Here is a 16,814-nt window from a genome sequence, read left to right as displayed (position 1 = left end):
TCTTCCCAACTAGCTTGGTCTGAACAGCGGTTTTGCAAGGGTGAGTACACTTATGGTTGGTACTCAACAAGTCGTGGGGAATAGTGTAGTGTAAGGCTAATTCAAGGTATGGCTAAGGCATAAACAGCATTCGCTTTTAATTAAGTTGGTCAAATTTTATTAGCAATTAACTACATATAAGTTCATACCACCCGAAATTAAACATGAACATAAAGTAAGCAACAAATGCATGAAATGATAACAAGTTTAATCCATCTTTCGATAATATTATCATGTGAGGGTCCAGGCCGCTCTTAACCGTGAGCACGGCTGATCGATCAGTTTAACACTCTGCAGAGGTGGCACATCTTTACCCACAAGTCGCGTAAAAGTTCAAAAGAACTTTGGACCCAACCATGCGATGCTAGCTAGGCACCATACCACACTTCCGAGGTGTGATTGCATAGGGACGCTACGAGGCCTTTACAAAGATTCGCTAGCAATGTGGTAACCCGCTAAGGTTTCAGGTCGAAGCGAAACATAGCAGTCCCCTAGTGGGCATAGTGTCTTAGCCAAGCCCACTTCCCAAGAGAGCGAGTGCTATATCCCATCAACGCCTCCCCTCTTGCCCTTTCGGTAAGGTAACCCCACGCTAGAGTTTCTAATTAATCAGCCAAGACCAGAGCCATATAGTCTTGTGGTAGCACTGTTTTCCTGGGTGGTTCTCCATGTTCCGTTTAACAAATAATGATCTTGTCTTAATGAAAGGTATAACATAAGTAAAGCAAGATTGAGCATTGTGTGTAGTTAAACCACCAAGTACCAAGTAAGCACTAAGCATGAGCTACCCAACATAAAGTAAACCGGTTGGTCAAGGCAAAGGTAAATCAATCTAGGCGAACCTTAATTGGGACCCATCAAATTAATCCTAACACGTGCATAGCATAAATGTTAAGTACGAGAAAGTAAAGGTGTATAGGACAACAAGGTAGTGATCAAGGACACGACTTGCCTTCTTGGCCTTGCTCCTGCTGTTCGTACTCCTCGAAAGCTTGATCGGCAACTCCCTCGAACTGCGCGGCGTCTACACGCATCACACGAGCACATACAAGCAAACATGGGCAAAAGTAAGAAAACAGTACACCAAACATAGTTAAACAGAGGAAATAAGCTTGAAAAGATGATCTACGCTTTAAAACGAACACGTGGATATAAAGAACGCGAAAAACGGAGTTAAGATGCAAAAGATATGATTAAAACAAGATCCAGGGACTTTTCTGTGAGAAAAACAAAAGTTTCAGGACCTATCCGCGAAAACCGAGGGCTCATACGTAATTATGCGTATAAACCGAGGGTCTGACGCGTAAAAACATCAAACCCGGACGGCGGGTTGATTTCTGGAAAGCTCAAGGGTTAAACCGAAAAAGGCGAGGGCAGATCTGTAAATATTTTCAACGCGATCTGGACCGCGGGTTGATTTGCGGAAAAGGCGAGGGCTTAAGTGAAAAAGCGGCGCGGCACGGCGTGGTTGACCGGTACGCGATCTTGATTGACTCGCGTCCGACCGTCGGATCGAGATCGGACGGCCACGGTCGTCCACGACTCGCGGGCGGCGGCGGAAATAGAACGGCGGCGGCGGCGAGCGGCGGCGCGCGACGGCGAGCGGCGGCGGGTCGCCGGAGTTGCGCGAAAACGGCGCTCCGGCCACCAAATGATGCGCGGGTTGCACCAGAAGAAAGAGGAGAGCGCGGCGATCCCGTTTTGGGGGTCCTTGTCGCCGGGGGCTCACCGGAGACGGCGGGCGACGGCGAGGAAGCGGCGGCGGCGCAAGGAGCTCGGGCGGCTAGGGTTTCGGGCGCGTGTGCTGGTGGAGGAGACCGGGAGGGGCGGCGGCTTTTATAGGCGCTAGGAGATAGAGCCCCGGGGGTTTAAACTCCCCCGAAGGACGCGGAGCGGATGAAGTCCGGGGCGGAGACGGCGGCGGCGGTTGCGGAGTCCCGGCCGGATTCGGCCGGAGGAGGAAGATGACGGGTGGGGCCCACCCGTCAGCGGGCGCGGGCGGAGGCAGACCGGAGCAGCGTCGCGGGCCGGTGCGCTCGTGGGCCGCGAGGCGGGGGAGCGCGGGCGGGCGGCGAGCTGCGGAGGTGGGGAGCTGGGCCGGCGCAGCTGGGCCGCGGAGGGGAAAGCGGAGGGGTGAAGCGGCGGGCGGTGGAGCAGGCCGGTGGAGGCGGAGTGCTGGGCCGCGAAGGAGGAGCGGCGGGCCGGCGAGGTGAGCGGGCCGACCGGCGCTGCTGGCGTTGGAGAAGGAAAAGAGCTGGGCCGAAAGAAGAAAAAGAAAGGGAGGGAAAGGAAGGTTTCGGCCCAGGTGAAGAAGAAGGAAAAAGAGAGAAAGAGAAATAGAAATTGATTTGGGAATGGAAATCAAATTTGGAAATTCAAAATTTAAATCAAACTCAAGCAATCAAAAATTATGCACCAGCATGAATGCACAAATAAATCCTATGATGAATTAATTGAATTAAAGAAAATGAATTTAAATGCCTAGAAATTAAATGACACCTTAATTTGAGCAAATTTTAATGAATTTAAATTATTGAAATTTTGGGTGTTACAACAAGCATTTCCATTTCCATATTTGCTTGGTAGTTTATTTTACAACACACAGCAGCAGAAGCTGAGGCAGTAGAAGGGAGCAACCAGTCGAGGCGCAATGTGTCGGTATCAAAACAGAAGTTGAAATGGGCCACGGGCATGAAGCAGTTCGCGGTTGAGCTGTCACAAGCGTATAATGCTCCATCTTCTCCAGTACCTTAGCGGAGGAAAACATTGAATCGTTTTAAGATTGAACATCCAAAGCAAACGGATCAATGGAGCAAATGATGTATGATTGTCAAAAAAAAAAAAAGAATCCTCAAGTTGTATACCAGTAGAAGCTTCACCTTTGTTTCTCCTCAGGGATCCGAAGCGCAATTCAATTGATGTACCTCCAAGGGATATGGGCGATCTTTGGCCAGCTTATTCCGTCAGGTTCTCGGCAGTCCTTCGACAAGAGTTTACAATTGTATATGGTTATTTGCTTGAGGGAACTTGGCAGATCCGGTAAGGATGATATGTTTGGGCACTCCGCAATTTCAAGCTTCTCCATACAGGAGAGGTCCTTCATATTTTTTGGCAGTGACTGAATTCTGCATTCAGAAATTACCAGCTCCTTGACAGACGTAAAATTTGCAGAGGTCTCAAAGAAAATAGATGTCTCGTTGCAACTTTGGATTTGGACCTGCTCTGGACCTGTACAGCCTTCAGCTGAGAGCAAGTGGTTGAAGATATCAGATCTGCTAACACAGAGTGATTTCTGGACACAGCACTGCGAGATGGATCCCGCAGACAGCTTCGGGACATCTACCAACCCTACATCCTGAAGTTGCAGCGAAGACAATCCTTCAAGCATGCATAAATCCGGAACATTATGTAACTGCAATGATTCGAGGGAGGTTAGATGGCCAATTGACAAGGATGCAGAGCTTCTACACCTATACATGTGCAGATGTTTCAGATGTGTCAATCCATTGCTTAAGAAATCAGCTGCAAGCACACAGCCATCTATGCTAAGCGTCTCAAGAGACAACGGCATAGATTCTGCTCCGCATGTCAGCTCTAAGGACGGGCAGCACTCAATAGAAACTTCGGTAACAAAGGTAGCCGCTCGCAATCCCCCTAATGATCTGAGACACCAGCAAGAATCAATCCGCAAGTCGTCAAGTGCTGTCAAATGTTGGAAGACCTCTTCTGATGGAAGTGCAGTTAAAGTCATTATCCTTGTTAGTGACAGTTCTCTTAGTAAAGTGAGGCTGCCTAGGCAAACTCCTAAAGCGCCATTTGTAATACTGCATGAAGAAAGACTAAGGTCATCCAGAGTTGATGGCAGAAGCAACTGTTGCCCAATATTAGTCCAATACAAAAGTTTTATTCTCTGCTCGTGGCAACATAACCATGCCTTGATGATTGTTTCTTTATCATATACTTCATCTTTTTCTTGTTCAAGGGTCCCGCTGATGGTCTGAAGATGTTGGGATATATCAGCATCCACCAATGGCGTCAGTTGCTTCAAAGATGAATGTTCTTCATGAAGGTTCCTCTTAATCAGTGGATATGATTCTGAATCCAACTCCCAGATTAAACAAAGCTGAGACACCAACTGCTCTGGCATCACAATCTTTTCTCTCTTATCATGTTCTCTCATCTCGTTGCTGGAGATAAACATAAGCAGCGGGCATCCTTCAATTGATACAAATGCCATGCCTTCTGGCAGACAAGGTAATGTCTTCAGGTTTGGTACGTCCGAGATCACCAGTCTGGAGCAATGCCTAAAGACCTCGGTGTTGAGTGGTAGACCTTCTAACGCAGTGCAATCATGAAGTCGAAAGAAGTCCAAATTGTCAAAATATGAACCCTCTAGTAACCAGCTTGGGTATCTGTGAGATTTGTAACCCTCGATTGCAAGGCCCTCCAACTGAGCCGGTGGCCTCAGACCTTCTAGAATGTCCAGATGTAAACTATCCTCAGCATGCGAGTCACTCTCACTGCTCCAGATAAGTCGCAAAAATTCAAGATATCTTTTCTTATGCAGCATCATCTCTGCAGCTTCATCCTTTCTAGTGACATTCTCGAGATGTGTAATAGATAACCTGCCACCAAGCCCATTCATGTCCCTCAGCTGTCGCAGCTCATATCCTTTCTGCTTTTGCACACGGAATTCATCAAGATTTTGCAGCGAAGTTAGCTTGCCTATGTAAGGAATTTGAGGCAGCTCTGCATAAAGTCTCTTCCCGTAGGATCCTGCTTCACCGTATGGTTCAAAACTTAGTAACTTACTTAAATTGCATAGTTTCTTAGGCAAACTCTGAACTCTGTAACTGAACAGAAGGATCTGCAAGTGGTAAAGAGTGCACAAAGATGCAGGAAATTCTGATATTGTGGTTTGAATGACGTTCAAATACCGAAGGTGCTTCAACTCACCAACAGATTCAGGTAATTTTTCTTTGTTGTAAAAGCACATATAGAGAACACGTAGCCTCTTCAGATTCTGCAGTACCTGATGGAAAACATCATCTGCATCATCCACCAGAGGACCAATACAGATAACAGTGCGCAGATGGCGTAGCTTGCAGATACTTTGCTTATGCTGCTTCATGCTCTTAACATGGACTGAGAGATGCCGAACGGTGCAGGGTATTTCTGCCATATCATCATCTTCTAATCTGAAGCAATCATCTCTGGAGAGTTTTTCTGCCAAATCATGTAAGAGGTCATGCATGATATAACATCGAAAACCAAATCTATCAGAACCTGGTTGCAAGAATGAACAAGCGATCAGCTCATTCAGGTAATTGCTGCCGATATCTTCCATTCTTCTGCTCTGGCTACTCAAATCGATAAAACCCTCTGCTGTCCAGAGGTGAACCAACTCCCGACCATTATACTTGTGCCCTTTTGGAAATAAGCTGCAATACAGGAAGCACCTCTGCAGACGAGGATCTAACTTCTCGTAACTCCACAGCAGAGCTGTCATAGGCTCACTTAAGTTGTCACTCCTTAGAGCAGCTGTCCATGTAGTAACATCCTTTTTCCTACTCAACTGTGAACCCACAGTTTTTGCTGCCAAGGGAGATTGTCCAAGCCTTCTAGCTATCTTCTTTGCATCTCTTCAGGTTCATACGCAACTGCGCGTCTCTGATTTCAGCACCAGAGAAGGCATGCTCTCTGAGGAGTGTCAAGAATGCAGAATCTTCCATGTCTTGTAAATCAAACACCTCTTGGCAGCAAAGAGCAGCTGGGAATACATTGCGCCGAGAAGTCACCAGAATTTTGCTTCCCCTCTGCTTAGAAGCTAGGGGAGCTAGAAGTTGCTCCCAGTCCCTTTCCACGTTGGATTCATCAAACCACACATCATCCAATACAAGCAGGAATCTCTCTGATTTCTGCAGAATGTCCCTTAACTTGTACTGGAGAGTATCAAGGTTATCCACAATTGGGCACTCCCCCTTTTCTGCGGACTCGATAATCTCCCGTGTATGGCGACGGACATCGAGTTTGCGTGAGATGCAAACCCACATCCTTTTACCAAAGTATTCCTCTACCCTCTTGTCATTGTAAACATATTGTGCCAAGGTGGATTTACCCATGCCTCCAAGCCCAACAATGGCCAAACTTGAGATCCTTGCTGAACCAGACCCAGAAGAAGCCTCATCATTTAAAAGAAATTGTATTATGTGATCGCGCTCCATGTCGCGGCCCAACACCTTGGATGTGGGAAATGATGTTGTTGCAGTTGCAGTTCCCTGTGACTGTGAACTATCTCCCACAGCCGGCAAGACGCCAAGCTGCTTGCGGAAGCTCTTGGCCTTCACCAGGATGTCCTTCAGCTCATTGACCTGACGAAGAAGCCTTCTGTTCCCTGGGTGCAAGTTGGCAAGCCGGCCCGGCGGCCATGAGCCGCCGCAGGCCATGGCAGCCCACTTGCTCTGCTTCGCGTTGCGCTTGAGCTTGTTGTACTCGTGCTCATCCAGCACGTCCTCGGCGTTGTAGAAGGCCGCTTTGAGGTCCTGGAGCCATTTCTCCAGCTTGCCCCTGTGAGGGCTCTTCTCCGCCGCCTCGATCACCAGCTCGAACTGGGGCAGGATGGTGCTCTCCAGTTCTTGGAGCTCACGCGACATGTCCATGCCAAGGTAGGTTGAGGCGTCGGCGAGGAGCTTGTTGGCAATTGGCGATGCCACCCATCGTAGGCTGGCCAACGCCATCTTCACCATGAGCTTTTCATGAGCCATCTCTCCGTGCTACTATCCGCTTCTTCTTTTTTTCTTTCAGGATGAATGTGTTTCTGGATGACAGAATGCATGCACCCGTATAATCCGAATACTGCCAGGAAGAAAACACACAGGAAATTGAGCACCGAATGTTGGGAGAGAAGTAAACCTAACCTGAGCACCAAGCAGGGAATATATGCTTTTGCAAACCAAACGAGCAAAGCATACTGATCATGATGGAAATGGGATGGCTTTCACTTTGAGGAGATTCTTTTGTGTTTGCTGAGCTACATAATTTAAGGTAAAGTATGTGCTGTGCTTTGCTGTTGGGCAAGCTGAACGCCGACACCATGCCACAACCCAAGTACAACTGTACAAGTGCTCTGTTTCTCGCCTGCACCCATCTTATCACTACGTGTCACCATTCTTCTCCTGGTCCGCAAGCGGCAACTGTTATTCATCACAAATTAAATCCTGTGAACAAAAGTAGCATAGATATAGTATCAAGAGCATATATCTAATGTTAGTTCCCCTGCATTTATAAATTCTCGCAGTTTCAGAGACTGCGTATGCTCAGGAGGCATCGGAGGCTGTATTCCTTGCTAAAATGGTAAGCCATCATTCTGTGAAAAGATCCATCCAGTCATCCAGATGAAAGCACGGTGCCCCCACGAAACTCTTTATCTTCTTCAGGAGATGAAAAACTGTGATACGTGCGATCAATGCAATAAACTAGATGGCATTCAGAAACCAGAAGAGGAACCATAGACGCATGTATATCCAAACACTGAAGTTCCTTCCTCCTTTTTTTTAATCCAAGCATAGATACAAAGGCTTATCTCTGACTTCTTGTATTTTTGCTGCATGCAGGTAACCACACAGCTGATATCTCTACCATTGCTCCTGCAAACTAAAGGTGCTTTTCATGCTAACTGAACTATACCACATCTGCAACTGCGGGTGGTTAGACCGTCCTAGGCTTCTAAAACCAACTCATTTCACCTTTGGCACCCGATCGAAACCAGGTTTGGCCACGCGGACAATACATTTGCTTGTTTTTGATGAAAGGGATTGGCCGCATCATCGGTCACTGTCCACATCTGCTAGCTCCACAGCCACCACCTCCTCTGCTTCTTCTCCCTGCTAGCAAGTTGTCCGTGCCAGGTACAAGTGAGAGACTTGCTAATCAGGAACCCAACAATCCATTGGGTTCAGGTGTGTCCAGCCAAGGAGGGGTTTTCTCTGATTGAGATCAAGGTACTGCACTATACATGCTGCCAGTGCCAGCTGCATGTGTGGGTGTGAGTGTGATGTTTTGCCCCAATTCTGTTTGGTGGTGACGGCGTCTTTGGTCTGGTTGCAGTGCAAAAGGACTGGGATCTCATCACAGACAGCATCAAGTAATGCTATGAACTGGAGAGATCACCGATGGTGTGTCATCTTGTTTGGCTGGTGTGGACAGACCGGTTGCTTTGCTGCAGTTGTAGCTGTCCTGTGTTTTCTTCCTATACGAGCATCGTCTTTCTTTTACATGCTGTTCCCAAGATGCTAGAGGCCGGCTGAGATTAATCCTGCCTGCTAACGGATGTATCTTTCTCCGTGTTATTCTGACGAAATGCTTGCCCTGGCTGGGGTTGTGAATTTCTTTTGGCCAGTTGGGTGGGATTTGGTGTGATCTCTTGGCAGTTGAAGAGTCTGAGAAACAGGTGCAGCTTGCAACTGCAAGTTTATTCCTCTTGGCAAATTTATTTCTATGGACGAATCAACGAGAACCAAATTGCTTCAAAATTCATGAAAATTTTGGTCAGGTTGGCATAAAACCCGTGCAAATTGTCCTTCCAAGGCTGGATTTCTTCACGTGCCGCGGCGATACCTGCACAATGCATAAGCAAACTGTGAAGGATGGGGGCAAACACAACAGTTGGTGAACAGATATCATCATCTCGTGCAATCCAGACAGCTACAAATATCGCCACTGGAGCATGGCACAGTAGGATCTCCTGCGAGAGACCATGGAATCAGTCCTCAACATGAGAAACTCAGATAACTGAGCCCTGTCAATCATTCTCCATTGGAGCAGCCAGCAGGTTGAAGACCAGAAGTAATTACCTAAATGCTCAATCCCCTGCAGGAGTGTGTCCTGTCCACCCCCTGCAGGACACCCTCCTGCAGTCCTAGACAGCACCACCGGCACAACCATCACACTGGTAGATCAGATGAGCCTAACCTGGCTTTGCTGGTCATCATGTTTCAGTTCCAGGAAAGGGAGGCCAACAGGAATATTCATCAGGTTAGCCACCTGCAGTTCAGATACGGTACTAGCATGTCGAATGCACTACGAAGAAAAAGGAAGAGTGGCAGTTTTTACATCAGGACTAACACTCTAGATATATACTGTATATACAGCTAGTGCTACCTACAAACACCAGCTCAAAAGGTACTAGAACTTCAGCTGCTGGTTAGCCATTCAGCAAAGGAGTCCAAGTTAACGCCTCCTGCAAAATCTAGTTTAGTGCTACAGATGCTGAAATCCAGACAGCTAATGTGTCACTCGAAGAGAGGTGTGAAATTGTGACAGTTCCAGAAACAGCACCACAAGAAAAGGCTTCAGATTCACTGCAGATGAGGTAATCTTCCATGATTCACCATTTTGCAGATTTTGGATTGGCTTTGCAAGTTTATTGCTTTTCCCAATTTGTATGTATGGAGTTCTTTAACATTTGTCTATTTTTCAGGACACATGTTTGGATTTATTCTCTGCCCAGATAGACTGTCTGCCCAATCCATTCGTGGTCGCTATGTTGAAGTTGGGCAAGAAAAGATTTTCTTCGACCTAGTGAGGAGTACGAAGAAGCTGCTACGTCTGTGGTAGGACGATCGGCTAGATGGCCAATGTCTGCTGCAGGGGGTACGGCTGGGGCACATGTTTATGAGTCGATGTCGGCTACTGAGGTGGCTCCTCGTGCCGCAAGGTGCCAGCTACATCATCATATATCACAGTTGACGACCTACCGGTATAGGGATCTGGAGCGTTTGCCCCTCGCCACGCTCCGACGAAGATGGCTGGTAGTATTGAGCCGTCGGTTGAAGAGTCGATGGTATTAGTACTTGCACAGGATGCCTTATAACTGGAGCGAACGATACCGGAGGCGTCCCATAACCACTGGACAGATTCCACTTAGTGGGAATCCCTGTTGCCCCCCATGGTGCTGATGTCATCATTGGTGATGGCATGGGGTACATCGGCGCAGACTGGGACGCCGATTGAGTTGGTGAAGGTGGCGCCACAGTAGCATTTGGGGGTAGCACCATGCCGTATGCTCCACTTTGCGTTTGTATGGGCCGAGAAGCTGATTGGGACATGTTGGGTGCCGATGAAGAGCTTCCGACCGGCGCGTAGACTGGGGCTGCGTAGGCTGGTCCACAAAACCCCTGCGCGGTACCATTGGCCATCGAACTGATGATGATGTTGTACACGGTGTTGGTCATCATTGCGGACTGGTCAACCAGCGCCCGACAAACAAACTGCTGGATCATCTCAGACATCTTCCCCGAGTCCTCAGCGATGGTGATCTGATGAGGGGTTGGAAGGGGGCACTTCTTGATGGGTTCCCCATTTCTGGTGTAGCTAAAGGATTTTAAGCACATCTTCTTGAATTCTTTCATAGCCTTTGCCACTTCATCCCTCTGGACATCCTTGAGATCTACCTCGGAGACATCAATGACATTGTCTTTCGAGACTTCGGCAGCCTTTGAAGAAGACATGTTGAGTTGTTGTTCTTGGTCCCACTGGGCGTGCCAAAAGTGTGTTGACGCGAAAATTGGACCAGAAGCCCAACTCACACGTCGGACACATGACCCGGGAGAATCTGCTTAGCTCCTATTCGGGTGTCGCCCTGGTGCGGTTTGTGCGGCGTGCCAGTCAATCTGACCTGTTGATTGACAAGGAAAAGATGAACGTTAAATTTAGAGAGCCGATCGGCTGGGATTCCGATCTGCTCTAAAGGTTGTATCAGCTGGATGGCCGATAGAGAGTAAGGACGATCGGCTAAGAACAACTGATAATCATGTAACAGATGCAAAGGAAACGATTAGCATAACCTAAATAGTGCTACAAAAACAACACTTGAAACAGATCAAATCGGTTGTATGGTGACAGGCAGATAAAGGAAAACAAGACAAATAGCCGATTACACGTGCCTCAATCCGGATAACCGGTGATAAAAGCTAAAAAGACAAGTAAGAACCTGTAATTTTAGCAAGTATCGATAACTCTGAATAAATCTAAACGAGACGACAACGATGCGCTCGAAGTCAAAGCCTACATATTATTCGAAATGCGGAACTTACAAATTGGCGGAGATTAAGTTGATGCAGTCCTGCCAACTCGCACGAACTCGTGAAAAGGAAAAGGATTGGCGAAGTCGCCGACTTGAAAGTAAATTGCGTGAAATAGTAGATTTGTATTGATTTGATGTGTGTATCTTTACAAGCCTCACAAGGCCCCTATTTATACCCTTTGACAACACGACTCCTAGTCGATTACGACTCGATACTCTATCTCTAATTTAAAGAAACAAATCTATATATACAAACTTGACCTGCCATGAGTTGGATACAATCTAAACATCCTCAAGCCCAATCTTATCTCTTTCTCCTTTGCAACCACCTTGGCCCATTCAGGCCCACTTCCACGCATCTGCAAAGCTACTCTTGCTCCCCATCGGCCAAACCCTATTATCCTCATCGGCCGATCGGCCATGCCACTGTATCCTCATCGGCCGATACACTACCTGTTGCCTTCTTCGTTACCGCATCGGCTGTCCTGTCTTCTCTTGACGCTGACTCCGACATGTGTTAAAAACCGACGTCAATAGACCTATAGCACATGATTTCATGGTCGAAAACATGTCTGAACGCCATTTTCACGTCTTCGGTCCATCCCCCATGATTTCGAACCCGATGGCTGGTGTGGCCATTTTTGAGCTCCCATGACCTATAGCACACGATTCCATGGTCGAAAACGCGTCCACAGGCCGCTTTCACATCTTTGGTCCATCCCCACGTTTTCGACCACGGTGGCATGTATCGCTGTTTTCGCGCTTACCGTGACCTATAGCACACAATTTCATGGTTGAAAACGCGTCTGGAGGATATTTTTCACATTTTCGGTTCATCCCCCACGTTTTCTGTCACAGTGGCTGGTATCGCTGTTTTCGCGCTAACCGTGACCTATAGCACATGATTTTATGGCCGAAAACGCGTCCGGAGGCCATTTTCACGTGTTCGGACCATCCCCCAAGTTTTCGACACCCGTGTCCGATGTGGCCCTTTTTGGGCTACTATGACCTATAGCACACGATTTCATTGCCGAAAACGCGTCTGGAGGCCATTTTCACATCTTCGGTCCATCCCCCACATTTTCGGCTCCGGTGGACGGTGTGGCCGTTTTCGGGCTCCCGTGACCTATAACACACGTTTTCATGGCCGAAAACACGTTCGGAGGCCATTTTCACATTTCCAACCCCGGAGGTAGGTGTGGCCATTTTCGGGCTCCCGTGACCAATAGCACATGTTTTCATGACCGAAAATGGGTCCGGAGGTCTTTTTCATGTCTTCGGTCCATCCCCCACGTTTTCGACCCCGGTGGCCGACATCGCTGTTTTCAGGCTAACCGTGACCTATATATCACAAGCTTTCATGGCTGAAAACGGATCCGGATGTTATTTTCACGTCTTCGGTCCATCCCCCAACTTTTTGAACCCCATGTCCGGTGTGGCCGTTTTCGGGCTACCATGACCTATAGCACACGATTGCATGGCCGAAAACGCGTCCGGACGCCATTTTGACGTCTTCGGTCCATCCGCCATGATTTCGACCATGGTGGCCGGTATAGTTGTTTTTGGGCTAACCGGCACACGATTTCATGGCCGAAAACGCGTACGGAGACCATTTTCACGTCTTCGGTCCGTCCCCCACATTTTTGACCCCCGTGTCCGATGTGGCCGTTTTCAAGCTACCATGACCAATAGCACACGATTTCATGGCCGAAAACAAGTCCGGAGGCCATTTTCATATCTTAGGTCCATCCCCCTTGTTTTCATCCCCCGTATCCGATATGGCCTTTTTCAGGCTCCCGTGACCTATAGCACACGTTTTCATGATCGAAAACGGGTTCGGAGGTTATTTTCACGTCTTCGGTCCATCCCCAGGTTTTCGACCCCTGTGGCCGGTATCACCGTTTTTGGGCTAACCGTGATCTAGCACACGATTTCATGGCTCAAAATGCGTCCAGAGACCATTTTCACGTGTTCGGTCCATCCCCACAATTTTGACCACAGTGGCCGGTATTGCTGTCTTCGGGCTAACCGTAACCTATTGCACACGATTTCATGGCCGAAAATGCGTCAGGAGAACATTTTCACGTCTTCGGTCCATCCCCATGTTTTCGAACCCCCGTGTCCGGTGTGGCCGTTTTCGAGCTCCCGTGACCTATTGCACATGTTTTCATGGCCAAAACGGATCTGGAGGTTATTTTCACGTCTTCGGTCCATCCCCCACGTTTTCGACCCCGGTGGAAGGTGTGGCCGTTTTGGGCTCCCGTGACCTATAGCACACGTTTTCATGACCAAAAACGCGTCCGGAGGTCTTTTTCACGTTTTCGGTCCATCCCCCACGTTTTTGACCCCGATGGCCGGTGTGGCCGTTTTCGTGCTCCCGTGACCTATAGCGCACGTTTTCATGACTGAAAATGTATTTGGAGGTTATTTTCACGTCTTCGGTCCAGTCCCACGTTTTCAACCCCGGTTGCCGGTGTTGCAGTTTTCGCGCTCCCGTGACTTATAGCACACGTTTTCATTGCCGAAAATGCGTCCGTGGGCCATTTTCACGTCTTGGGCTCCATCCCCCACATTTTTTACCCCGGTGGCCGGTATCGTTGTTTTCGGGCTAACCGTGGCCTACAGCTCACGTTTCCAAGCGAAAATGAGTCCGAAGGTTATTTTCATGTTATCAGTCCATCCACCACGTTTTTGACCCCCTTGTCCGGTGTGGCCGTTTTCGGGCTCTCGTGACATCTAGCACAAGATTTCATGGCCGAAAACGCATCCGGAGGCCATTTTCACGTCTTCGGTCCATCCCCCGGATTTTCGACCCTGGTGGCCGGTATCGCTGTTTTCAGGCTAACCGTAACCTATAGCACACGATTTCATGGCTGAAAACGTGTTCGGAGGCCATTTTTATGTCTTCGGTCCATTGCCCATGTTTTTGACCATGGTGGCCAGTATCACCGTTTTCAGGCTAACCGTGACTTATAGCACATGATTTCATGGCCGAAAACGCGTCCGGAGGATATTTTCACGTCTTCGATCCTTCCCCCACGTTTTCGACCATGATGGTCGGTGTTACCATTTTATTGCTAAACGTGACCTATAGCACACGATTTCATGGCCGAAAACACATCCGGAGGGTATTTTCACAACTTCGGTCCATCCCCCATGTTTTCATATCTTCGGTCCGTCCCCCACATTTTTTACCACAGTGGCTGATATAACTTTTTTTGGGCTAACCGTGACCTATAACACACGTTTTCATGGACCAAAACGGGTCTGGAGGGTATTTTCACGTCTTCGGTCCGTCCCCCATGTTTTCGAGCCCGGCGGCCGGTCTCGTTATTTTTGGGCTCCCGTGACCTATAGCACACGTTTTCATGGCTGAAAACGGGTCCAGAGGTTATCTTCACGTCTTCGGTCCATCTTGGACCCTGGTGTCCGGTGTGGACGTCTTCGAGCTCCCGTGACCTATAGCACAGGATTTCATGCCAAAAAATGCGTCCGGAGGCCATTTTCACATCTTCGGTCCATCCCTAATGTTTTCAACCACGGTGGGCGGTATCGCTATTTTCGAGCTAACCGTGACCTATAGCACACATTTTCATGGACCAAAACGGGTCTGGAGGGTATTTTCACGTGTTCGGTCCGTCCCCCATGTTTCGACCCCAGTGGCCGGTTTCCTTATTTTCGGGCTCCCGTGACCTATAGCACACGTTTTCATGGCTGAAAACGGGTCCGGAGGTTATTTTCACGTCTTCGGTCCATCCTGGACCCCGGTGTCCAGTGTGGCCATTTTCGGGCTCCCCTGACCTATAGCACACGATTTCATGGCCAAAAACGCGTCCGGAGGTCATTTTCACGTCTTGAGTCCATCCCTACGTTTTCGACCACGGTGACCGGTATCGCCAATTTTGGGCTAACTATGACCTATAGCCCACGATTTCATGGCCGAAAATGCGTCGAAAGGCCATTTTCACGTCTTCGATCCATCCCCCACGATTTCGACCCTGGTGGACGGTGTTGCCATTTTTGGGCTCCCGTGACATTGCACACGATTTCATGGCTGAAAACGCGTCCGGAGGCCGTTTTCACGTCTTCCGTCCATCCCTACATTTTCAACCACGGTGACTAGTATCGCTGTTTTCGGGCTAACCGTGACCTATAGCACACGATTTCATGGCTGAAAATGTGTCTGGAGGACATTTTCACGTCTTCGGTCAATCCCCCACGTTTCGGCTACGGTGGTCGGTATCGCTATTTTTGGGCTAACCGTGACCTATAGCACATGATTTCATAGCCAAAAACATGTCTGGAGGCCATTTTCACATCTTCGGACCATCCCCAGGTTTTCAGGCTAATGTGACCTACAGCACACGATTTCATGGCTGAAAACGTGTCCGGAGGCCATTTTCACATCTTCAGTCCATACCCCACATTTTCGACCTCGGTAGTCGTTGTGGCCCTTTTCGGTCTCCCGTGACCTATAGCACAAGTTTTCATTGCTGAGGACGCGTCCGGAGGCCATTTTCACATTTTTGACCCTGGTGGTCGGTGTGGCCATTTTCGAGCTCCCGTGACCTATAGCACACGTTTTCATGACCAAAAATGGGTCCAGAGGCCTTTTTCACGTCTTCGATCCATCCCCACGTTTTCGACCCCGGTGGCCGGTATCGCTGTTTTCGGGCTAACCGTGACCTATAGCACACGTTTTCGTGGCCGAAAATGGGTTTGGATGTTATTTTCACCTCTTCGGTCCATTCCCCACGTTTTTTACCCCCCGTGTCCAGTGTGACTGTTTTCGGGCTACCGTGACCTATAGCACATGATTTCATGGCTGAAAACGTGTTTGGAGGCTTTTTCATGTCTTTGATCCATCTTCGACCCCGGTGTCCGGTGTGGCCGTTTTTGGGCTCCTGTAACCTATAGCACACGTTTTCATTACCGAAAATATGTCCGGAGGCCATTTTTCATGGCTTCGGTCCAACCCCACATTTTTGACCCCGGTAGGTGGTATCACTGTTTTCAGGCTAACCGAGACCTTTAACACACGTTTTCATGACCAAAACAGGTCCGGAGGGTATTTTCTTGTCTTCGGTCCATCCCCCACGTTTTCGAGCCCGGTGGGTGGTCTCATTATTTTCAGGCTCTCGTGACCTATAGCACACGTTTTCATGGCTGAAAACGGGTCCGGAGGTTACTTTCACGTCTTCGGTCCATCCTGGACCCCAAAGTCCGGTGTGGCCATTTTCGAGCTCCCGTGAACTATGGCACACGATTTCATGGCAACGTGTCCGGAGGCCATTTTCACGTCTTCGGTCCATCCCCCACGTTTTCGACCACGGTGGTCGGTATTGCTGATTTCGGGCTAACCGCGACCTATAGCACACGTTTTCATGGCCGAAAATAGGTTCAGAGGTTATTTTCACGTCTTCGGTCCATCCCCCATATTTTCGACCCCCATGTCCGGTGTGGTCGTTTTCAGGCTCCCGTGACCTATAGCACATGATTTCATGGCCGAAAACTCATCCGGAGGCTATTTTCATGTCTTCGGTCCATCCCCCACATTTTCGACCACGGTGGCTGGTATCGCCATTTTTCAGCTAACCTTGACCTATAACACATGATTTCATGGTCGAAAACACGTTCGGAGGCCATTTTCACGTCTTCGATCTATCCCCTGCATTTTCGACCCCGGTGGCCG

At 48.7% G+C, this 16,814-nt stretch overlaps 1 protein-coding gene across 1 annotated transcript; it reads right to left on the bottom strand.

Annotated features, from left to right (window-relative positions):
• Window positions 1-2,587: 2,587 nt before the first annotated feature.
• Window positions 2,588-6,852, bottom strand: LOC101778232 (putative disease resistance protein At3g14460). Its single transcript, XM_022824917.1, is given in 3 exon segments — window positions 2,588-2,788; window positions 2,919-5,681; window positions 5,683-6,852. Coding segments are annotated over 2 exon segments (3,852 nt in total). The 5' UTR covers window positions 6,804-6,852; the 3' UTR covers window positions 2,588-2,788; window positions 2,919-2,950.
• Window positions 6,853-16,814: the final 9,962 nt, after the last annotated feature.

The sequence above is a fragment of the Setaria italica genome, chromosome III (genome assembly GCF_000263155.2).
Source record: "Setaria italica strain Yugu1 chromosome III, Setaria_italica_v2.0, whole genome shotgun sequence".
Taxonomy (NCBI): Eukaryota; Viridiplantae; Streptophyta; class Magnoliopsida; order Poales; family Poaceae; genus Setaria; species Setaria italica.
Note: the sequence above shows the minus strand (reverse complement) of the source record. Positions and strands in the feature narration are given on the sequence as shown.